We start from the raw sequence: 10,268 nt of genomic DNA, 5'->3' as shown, positions 1-10,268 counted from the left end.
TGAAGTTTTCCAAATAGGTAAAAATCACAGGGTGTCAGATCAGGTGAGTAGGGTGAGTGATTAATGGTTAATATGGAGTTTTTTGTCAAAAAATCAGTGACAAGCTTCGACCGATGACACGGCGCATTATCGTGCAACAGGCGCGAGGACTCTGTCTCACGGTATTGTGGTCGAGCACGACGAATGCGTGACAAAAGACGCTTTATAACACCAAAGTAAAACACAGCATTAATCGTTTGGCCAGTTGGGACGAGCTCTCGGTGTACAATACCCTCGGAATCGTAAAAACAAATCAGGATTGTCTATATTTTTGATCTTAGCCGGCCCGACTTCTGATCGTCACAGAGGTCCTCGCGACCTTCTTGGAATCGCTTAAACCACTCATGCACATTACTACGGGATAGGCACTGATCACCATAAACTTTTTTCATCATTAGAAATGTTTCAGTAAACGTTTTCCCAAGTTTAAAACAAAATTTAATATTTGCTCTTTGCATTTTACGACCGATGACCAAAAGCTGCTGTCACTTTTTGATCGATATCATCGATTGTAGTTATCCAATTGTCTTAAAATTTTTACGAAATGTCAACAAGAGATCAAACTTTTTATTTCATATACCCACCAATAGGTGGCGCCACCAGAAACAGTTATATTTAAAAAGTTCTGTTTCTTTTGCGACAGACCTTGTACATACAAATTGGAGCAATGGTAAACTGTTTCAACAATATGGCAACACCATTGATGTAACATGTAAGTGCAGCTCATTGCTGTAATTAGTCAAACAACAACAACAACAACAGCAAAGAAGACATTGTTTAAAAAATCATTAAGCTAGTTATTTAAACATTTTTATTGGTAGTTTTCAACATTGAAAGTTCGTGGAAATTGTAATTTTAGTAATAGGCGATAAATGTAAGTTTGTATGATTAATATTAACTATATATATCATTTTGGTTCTAACTTAATTAGCAGCGATGTCTTTTACATACAAACATACTTACATACATATATGAACTTAATTAAATTTTTGTAAATTAGAAATCTTCCTTTTAGAAAGCATAACAAATAATTTTCACAGGCTTCTCTTGAAGCCAACTTTACTCCATTAAGGGAGTACTGCATTGAACTAACAAATGATAGTCCGATGGTGTAAGGTCAGGGCTATATGGTGGATGCATCAAAACTTCCCAGCCAAGCTCTCCCAGTTTTTGCCGAGTCTTCAAAGATGTTTCTATTCTAACGCGTCCTGATGGAAGACAAACCTATTTCTGTTGATCATTTCTGGCCGTTTTTGTCGATTGCTTGCTTCAATCTCATCAGTTGCTGACAGTCAAATGTAGAATGAATTGTTCGACCAGGTTGGAGCAGCTCATAATGGATGATTCCTTTCCAATCCCACCAAACACTCAGCATAACCTTTCGAGGCGTCAATACTGGCTTTGCACCCATTTGTTGCGCCTTACCACGCTTGGACCATGATTTTTTTCACACATTATTGTCGTACTTGTTACTGTTACTTGTACTGTTGTTACCATTCGCTTCAGAAATAGTTCGATTTCATTTCGTTTCGGCAAAGAATCGCAGATGTTAATTCGAAGCATTAAATTGTTCACAGACAATTCATGTAGTATCCAAACATCGAGCTTCTTTTTGTAGCCAGCCTTTTTTAAATGGTTCAAACCCGTTTGATGATGAATGTTAAGTTGCTTAGCGATGTCATGGTTGCTTATGTGATGATCCTGGTCAACATTTTCCATAATTTCTTCGACTTTTTCAATGATATGTCGGCCAGAGCGAGGTGCATCTTTCACATCGAAATTTCCAGAACGGTAGCCAGCGAACCATTGTTGTGCTACACGAACTGATACAGCATCGTCTCCGTAAACTTCACAAATTTCATTGGTAGCTTTCGTGGCGTTCATCCTTTTTTATACAAAAATTTTAAAATACAGCGAATTTCTTCATTATTTTCACACATTTTTGAACAACTCTAACTTTTTTTCAACTTCCCCGAATTTTATTTTAGATAAAGATAAAGTTAAATGAACCTTAAAATCTCACCTTTCCAACACTATATGGTATGATACAATGTGATTGGTTGCACTGTAGATATACGACTGCCACGGCATCTATTGACAAAATACGAAAAGATTTTTTCAACTACCAATATATATACTTCATAGAGCCTCCGATATTTGCCACTGGGTGTCACAAACCTTATAACATACCCTGTTTAAAGTATAAAAATGCTGCGGCAAAAATGGCATGATTGTGTTACGAAAGTATTTTGAATATCGAAAGCGACCCATGTGTTGTTCTTTAGTTAAAATATGATCATTATGTATTAAGATTACTTTACTACAACAAACGAAACGATAAATATGTATATAATTAAACAATAACTACATATATTCTTCATATATTACTTAGAAAGCTGGTTTTAAGCAAATTAGGCATATTTAAGAACCTAAAAACCATTTCCTCTAATGTTATATTTAATTTTAAGTTAATTTTTATAAAAACGAATGATTTATAAAGGAAATTCATGTATTATCATCAACATGCTCAAAAGTTACCTAAATAAATATTTAATAGTTTAATTACAACTAATTAAAATTAGGTTTTTTAATTCCTGCAAGAAGAAAGGAAGTAAGTGTAAGTATAACCAATAAACAAAATATACGCATAAATACTGCCGACGCCTCTGAAATATATATATATAGTAATACATCTGTAAATTAATTAGAATATAAATGAAAAGCTTGTCCCAAAGTTAGGGATAAAAAATAATGCAATAAAGAACATAGAACACAAACAAAAAGCATAAAATCGTTGTATATTTAAAAAATTGTGCAAAGTCTATATTAAAAGTGCAGAATGTGCACACAAATAATATAGTAAATATGTCTAAATATTTGTAAAATTTTAAATACACTTTTTGCATAAACCACATTCACGAAACCAAAAACTCAAGACCAAAATCATCAGTTAAAAATTGGCGATTTTACAAATAATTGCTACTTTCTTAATTTAAACAAATTTTCCAAAACTTCTTTCAAATCTCTTTATTCTGACACCAAAATCATTAAAATCGGTTAAGATTTGCCGAAATTACGAAAAAATCGTTATTTCCTGCATTTCTTCCAATTTTCAAAAACTCCTTCTCAATACCGTCAGTTTGACATCAAAATTATCCAAATCGGCTAAGATTTGTCGAATTTGTGAATAATCTTAATTTTTTTTACAAATTTCCAAAACTCCTTTCACACCCCTTTAATTTAGCACCAAAATCATCAAAATTAGTTAAGAATTGGCGATTTTACGAAAAAACGCTATTTTCTTCACATTTGCCAATTTTTCAAACCTCCTTTTCAATCCCGTCAATTTGACACCAAAATTATTGAAATCGGCCAAGATTTGCCGAAATGACGAAAAAATGAAGTCTGGTCACCCACAGCCACACGGCGGCGCAAACAAAATTTTCATTTCACCAAATCGCCAATTTGCACCAGGCGCGCAAAATCGCCCAGTAGGTAGCGGCAGCGAAAAAAATTTTTTTCTGTAGCCTACCTCAAAGGCGCAATATGAGCTGCGTTACCGGCATATGCAGGGCAACCGGAACTAAAGGCTGATGCCACGTTTGCGTAAATAACTTCCATAATTCAGCACCGATTTCGATCGCTCAAGCACCAAATGAAAGGGCAAGCGTGCAGCTACACAATCAGATACTAACGAATTATAACAAACTACAAATAGATGCTATTTTTTAAGGCAAATGTATTGAAACAGCTCTATGATAAAAAACTGAAAATTTAATATTAATAAAGTAAGATGAAAGGTTTTTCGTGTTACCAATCACTAGAAATACTCTTCATAAGTATATTCTCTCAACGACTACATTTCAAATTCAACGAATTCGTAGTTAATGCATGTTTTTGAATAGCTACTTTCTAGCCGAATTGTTATCTTTGTATAACAGATGAAAGTGAATGCATAACACTTATATTTTCTATAAGCGATCATCTTTCGTTTGCCACTTAAATCATTGAAATCGGTTGAGTTGTGCCAAAGTTATAGCGAATATGCCGACGGTGCTGCATTAGTGCTGCATTATCCACCATTTCCTGCAGTTGCCTGCGCGCCTTTGAGGTATGCTACAGAAAAGTACAATTTTTTCCCGCAGCTACCTTCTGGCTGGTTATGGTTGCCTGGTAGAATTTGATGTTTGTGAATTTGGCGAAAAATTGAGGTAACGTGCCCAAAGTAACCAGAAGTGGACCAGTAGTGGTTTTTTCGTAGTTTCGGTAAATCTTAACCGATTTTGCTGATTTTGGTGTCAAAATGACGGGATTGAAGTGGAGTTTTGGAAAATTGGACAAAATGGAAAATAAAATTCCTAAATTCGTAAATTCGACAATTCTTAACCGATTTTAATCATTTTGGTGTCAAATTGACGGAATCAAAAAGGTGTTTCAGAAAATTGGAATAAATGAAGAAAGTAACGATTTTTTCGTAATTTCGGCATTTTGGTGTCAAATTAAAAGGGTTGAAGTGGAGTTTTGGAAATTTGGAAGAAAAAGGCGATCCTTCGTAATTTTGGTATTTCTGAACTGACTTTGATTATGTTGGTGTCAAAATAACGGGACTGAAGTAGATATTTTGAGAATTGGAAAAAATTAAGAAAATGACGGGATTGAAGTCGAGTTTTAGAAAATTGGAAGAAACAGCTAAAAAAAAGCGATTCTTCGTAAATTCGTCAAATTTTAACCGATTTTAATGATTTTGGTGTCAAATTAAAGGGATTTGAGATGAGTTTCGAATAATTTTATCATTTAATAAAATGTAAAAATATGAAATAAAAGAATTTGAAAAACTAAGGAAACATTGTAAGAATAAAATTCTGTGACAAGAAACAGTTAAATAAAAATATTTTCTTTTTTTATTTCAATAATTCTTATTTTTACATACCATATATTTAGTACATATTTTTTCTAAAAAATACATCATTTCGACAATAGGAGCTGATTCTTGTTATTTTACATTATATTTAGTAAATTCATGCATGGCTTTCGACTGTTTTAATTATTTTTTTTTTTACTTTTTATTTTCTTATTGTGTTTTTAAACATATTAATTACAACTAAATATTGAGATGATTGATTGATTGATGATTGAGATGATTAATGAAGCGCAGCTTCCTCACATGTGCCTTGATTGACGTGTAATACTTTTCGGCAAGCAGCGTCCTCCAGCGCTTCTGCATATAAGCGACTGTAAAGAGTTGGTTAACCCGGGCATGGGATGACGATACGTTAAGCGGAGATTCATATGTCAATGCCGCAAACTTTGTGAGCACACGAGCGTAAACTCCTCCAAATCGCTTTTCGTGATTGTCTTCCCTCGATCCGCCTAATATTCACTTGACTTACAATTTTGGTAAAATTAATTGTGCTGGAAGGCTCTCGTTTGTCGATGCAATATTTTCAACTTGCTACTGTTCCACGAATGTGTATATGGAGTCGATCACATCTTCGAAATGTCAGCGCCAGGGGCTGCAAAGTTACCTGGAATATGTGAAAAAAATTTATGAGTTATGAAAAACACGTTACAAATATCAAATATAAAGTGTACATATGTATGTAAAGTATATATGAAACGTATAATTATGGCTATGTTCGTAAACGCATCATGACGCGCATCATGACGATTGCATAACGTTCATAACAGAACGTTCAGAAAATGCAATATTGCAACACTGCAATAATCAAGCGTTCAAAAAAGCAACACTTCTATCAACTGTCATATTATAATTTCTATCAAAAATTGTTTACTGTATTTAATCACGATGTCTGACGCAAAAGTATGCAAACTGTTTTATTTTAATTCTTTTGTATTGAAATTTAGTTAAATTATGTTACCACAATTGTATAAATTATTATTTTAATTCTTGGTGAAAATCTCAGTAATGCGGAGACGCAGCTATTGCTGAGATTACGTTAATATGGAGGACGAATTTAAATCCGGTAGAGAAGAAAAATGTATTGTGAAGAAAGTTTTGAGCGAAATTCTCCAAAAATGTAAATCCACATACATATAAGACTGGACAGCACCACAGCGGCAAAGAAAATTCTTAAATCTCTTGGTAACGTACAAGCGCATTAAGAAAAGAAATAATTCTTCCGGTAGAGAAGCTACATCCTGGAGGTATTTTGAGGACTTCGACGAAGTTTATGGTACAAGGCACTCAATTACTCCTCCAATAGCAAATTTGCAAGCCTCTTTGGATTTGGTACCTTCAACGTCGCCCACATCTTCAAGTGAAGTAAATGAGTCGCCAGATTCTCCACCGACTAGCAGTCAGAGAGCCACTCGTCCTCGAGCGACGTCAAACAAAGACATTTTAAAGTTTTTCGAAGCAGAGGCAGTTAAAGAAGAAGCTCGACATAACGAGGTCATGGCTATGGAGAGGGACAAGCTGTCTCTAGAAAAAGAAAGAATAAAAGCTCTACTAGACATGAAATCGGTCTTGGCAGATTATTTAAAAAAATAGTGTAATATGATAGATAAGTATTTGACCTGTGGTAGAGAACTGAAATGTACCTTTTTTTTATATGCGTAAGAAGTTCAACTTATTTTTTATTGAAGCTAGGTTTAGTTAAATAAAGGTTTTTTCTTATAGAAAATGTCCTCGGGAAACGACTTTATTGTTTTAATAAATGATTTGTTTTAGGTATTTTTCTTTTTAAAGACAAACATTTGTACCTTACAAATTTTTTTCTTTTTTGACTTCATTAGCCTTTTTTCTTTAAAATTTAAAGGTGCACTATCATTTCTTTCTACTCACAAATTTCCTGTCTAGTATTAGATTCAGCAAAAATTTCCATTTTAGTATTATACGCGTTCAAAAATGCAAACAAATGTATCTGCAAAATTGTCAAAAATTGTATAAGAAGTATCAAACGTCAAACTTGCAGTGTTGAGGAAACGGTTCAGACTCTCTAAAAGTGCATTTAACTATGTATTGGCTGAACTTAAATTTGAAGGGCATTTGTCAACCGCAGTGCCACCAATGATTCAACTGGGAGCGACTTTGTCCCTTTTGGCCAGTGGTGGCTACCAGCACTTGGTGGGAAATGACTTTTTGATAGGTATATGTCAAAGCACTATTTGCAAAATAATCAAAAATGTAGTCAGCGAAATGGAAACAAAGTTGTGCCCCCAATTTATTAAATTCGTGCCCGACAATCTTTCGGAATGCACGAAATCGTTTGTTGAAAAATACAAAATTCCTGGAGGTAAGATTAGAGCTTTTATTTTGAGTACAATGTAGCGCTTTTAAAGCTGAAGTATACTTAACATATTTAAATACATATATGTTTATGCATGCAGTTATTGGATGTATTGATGGCACGCACTTTGGGCTGCAAAAACCAACGGTAAATGAGCACATGTTCTTCAACAGGAAAGGATACCATAGCCTCAACTCAATGATAGTAGGTTGCATATAAAATGTACGCACATACACATACGTATACTTATAAACTTTAATTTAATTGCAGATATGTGACCATGAATACCGCATTTTAGCCATTGACTCAAAGTATGGTGGAGCCGCACACGATTCCTTTGTGTGGAAGCATTCGGCACAAGGTTTTTGGAGGAGCAATTTAACCAAAATAACGTCAAAAATGTTTGGCTTTTAGGTAATATAACTTTTTATTGGACTGTTATGCATATATGTACCTAAATTTAAAATGCATTTTTCGTAAATCAATAGGAGATTCGGGTTATCCCGTGGAGCCGTGGTGTTTAACACCATTCAGGAACCCTGAAGAAGGGTCTACTCAAGCTAGGTTCAATGAGGCTCATTCTAAAGCTCGCTGTGTGGTTGAAAGAACCATTGGTATCCTAAAGGGCCGTTGGAAAATTCTCAGCAATGAAAAGAAAAGCCGTTACCAACTGAAAAAATGGCACAATTCGGAAATGTAAGTATGTGCAGCGTTGCATAACATTTGCATACATTTCAAAGATGCGTCGTATTGCAGACATTATGCAAGTGAAACTATCAACACAGAAGTGGATATGGGAAACGAAACTCATTTATCCAAAATTGGACACAAAATTCGAAATCATATAATGTTGGCGCTAGAAAATACAATTTGAATAAAACAAGTGTATGTATGTTTATTATTATTTGTATGTATATTTATTTTGTTTTAAGGCTTCTAATTGTATTCGGTTAATTTTCAGCTCTACTGCTTTGACTTCCATATAAGCTTTGTGAGCTTCCTCTTTCATTTCCACTGACCTCTCCTTCAAAGCTATAAGCTTGTCTAGCTTTGCGCCTATACTCTGCTGGTAGCTTTCAAACGCGATCATGTTTTCTTTAATGAGGGTCAGCTTTTCATCGGCAGCATCCTGTTTGCTCCTCTTCGTAGCGCTGCGACTAGTAGAGGGTTTCGGTGGAACGTCGTCTTCGCCACTGTATAAAAGCTCTGCCATAAGCTTTTCGAGAGACTCTTTTTCAGGGGTGGAGTTGCCAAAAGTTCTTACTTCTCCCAGGCCTTCTACCGCAACGTCCATGCCGGTAGCCTGAAGCAGTTGCTCCTCTGCTGTTGTTAGGTACTTTTCTTCGTAAGGACCACCACCAGTTCGCTGCTTCGACGCTTTGTTGAAACACAACTTCTTTTTGACGTTGTGCTTTTGATCAGCAAATACCTAAGTGTACATGTATATAGAAAATAACATTTGTATTAGTAAATTTGTTAAGACACTTATCAAAAGAGGAAATGGATGGAGATCTACGTACTTTCCGCCAAGACTTAGCATCCTTCATTGGTGGACCGGCCGCATTAAGCACGACCGCCAAGGAGTCCCACAATTTATTGGCAGCAGCTTTGCCCTGACCACAATTCGGCAACATATTTTTGGCCAAATCTTGATGCCGAAGCATGTATTCGGGCATTAAATTTTTTTGTCTCATGTTGATTTTATTAACATTTGTCCTAAAAAAATGATTATATTTATAAAATAGTCAATAACATAAACGTTAACTTACATTTTATTTGATTTTTTCTGGCACTGTTTGGTGTGGTTTGTACGCTGGTGGAATCATTGGACCGTATTTTTTTCAAAGATGCTGTTGGACGCAACGTTACGGTGAATGGCGATCGCTATCGTTCGATGCTAACAAACTTTTTTGTTGCCAAAAATGGAAGAACTGAACTTGGTTGACATGTGGTTTCAACAAGATGGCGCTACATGCCACACGGCTCGCGATTCTATGGCCATTTTGAGGGAAAACTTCGGAGAACAATTCATCTCAAGAAATGGACCCGTAAGTTGGCCACCAAGATCATGCGATTTAACGCCTTTAGACTATTTTTTGTGGGGCTACGTCAAGTCTAAAGTCTACAGAAATAAGCCAGCAACTATTCCAGCTTTGGAAGACAACATTTCCGAAGAAATTCGGGCTATTCCGGCCAAAATGCTCGAAAAAGTTGCCCAAAATTGGACTTTCCGAATGGACCACCTAAGACGCAGCCGCGGTCAACATTTAAATGAAATTATCTTCAAAAAGTAAATGTCATGAACCAATCTAACGTTTCAAATAAAGAACCGATGAGATTTTGCAAATTTTATGCGTTTTTTTTTAAAAAAAAGTTATCAAGCTCTTAAAAAATCACCCGATAGAATCACACAAGTAACAAAAGAATCATATGGTCGTCAACAGCTGAGATCAACTGATCGAAATATGGCATCATGACGCGCATCATGACGATTGCATAACAAACAGAACGTTCAAAGTGTAAACACAATGGCTACGACAGACTGCAAACTACATCTGTCAAATATTAAAATACACACGTTCTTATGGGCAGTGTTATTTCGACAGCTGCACGACTACACGACTGCAGGCCGACAGTTGTCGTTCTCGCTAACTTCAAATTGCTCCTATTTTTGCCAACGACAATACGACGACAGTAGAATGGAAGATAGAAAGAGGAGGTAGAGTGGTGATGCCACTAATATGTAAAATGTAAAATTATTCACAGCTCTAACAAACTTGATGTTATTTTACAAATAAAAGCATTAAATAGCTATATTATAGCTCTATTATATCATTTGTAATAACAAGTGATAATTTGAAGCAAAAATATTGACCTATTTACTTATTTTTTGCATAAAAAATTTCACTTTGAACAAAATATTAAAATTTCATTGAAGTGAAAGGTATTAGTATGGCCACAACGAAATTGTGTACATGC

The 10,268-nt window shown here is 35.1% G+C and overlaps 2 protein-coding genes across 2 annotated transcripts; one reads left to right on the top strand and one right to left on the bottom strand.

Annotated features, from left to right (window-relative positions):
• Positions 1 to 7,175: 7,175 nt before the first annotated feature.
• On the top strand, positions 7,176 to 7,703 carry LOC120781091 (putative nuclease HARBI1). Its single transcript, XM_040113233.1, has 3 exons — positions 7,176 to 7,295; positions 7,390 to 7,493; positions 7,560 to 7,703. Exons 1-3 carry the CDS (start codon positions 7,199 to 7,201, stop codon positions 7,701 to 7,703), a joined length of 345 nt encoding a protein of 114 aa, XP_039969167.1. The 5' UTR covers positions 7,176 to 7,198.
• Positions 7,704 to 8,129: 426 nt separating this feature from the next.
• LOC120781097 lies at positions 8,130 to 8,953 on the bottom strand. The gene is made up of 3 exons (XM_040113240.1): positions 8,810 to 8,953; positions 8,309 to 8,718; positions 8,130 to 8,145 (listed from the first exon to the last, which is right to left on the bottom strand). Exons 1-3 carry the CDS (start codon positions 8,951 to 8,953, stop codon positions 8,130 to 8,132), a joined length of 570 nt encoding a protein of 189 aa, XP_039969174.1.
• Positions 8,954 to 10,268: the final 1,315 nt, after the last annotated feature.

This window comes from Bactrocera tryoni, unplaced genomic scaffold (assembly GCF_016617805.1).
Source record: "Bactrocera tryoni isolate S06 unplaced genomic scaffold, CSIRO_BtryS06_freeze2 scaffold_27, whole genome shotgun sequence".
NCBI classification, from domain to species: Eukaryota; Metazoa; Arthropoda; class Insecta; order Diptera; family Tephritidae; genus Bactrocera; species Bactrocera tryoni.
This window is presented reverse-complemented; position numbering and strand designations above follow the sequence as displayed.

Bases quoted from the DNA above. Each gene is read 5' to 3' on its own strand.
- LOC120781091 (XM_040113233.1), top strand. From the start codon at position 7,199: ATGGAAACAAAGTTGTGCCCCCAATTTATTAAATTCGTGCCCGACAAT. The intron at 7,296-7,389 runs GTAAGATTAGAG...TTATGCATGCAG, and splicing joins AAAATACAAAATTCCTGGAG to TTATTGGATGTATTGATGGC. The intron at 7,494-7,559 runs GTAGGTTGCATA...ATTTAATTGCAG, and splicing joins ATAGCCTCAACTCAATGATA to ATATGTGACCATGAATACCG.
- LOC120781097 (XM_040113240.1), bottom strand. From the start codon at position 8,953: ATGCTTCGGCATCAAGATTTGGCCAAAAATATGTTGCCGAATTGTGGT. The intron at 8,719-8,809 runs GTACGTAGATCT...ATGTACACTTAG, and splicing joins ATGCTAAGTCTTGGCGGAAA to GTATTTGCTGATCAAAAGCA.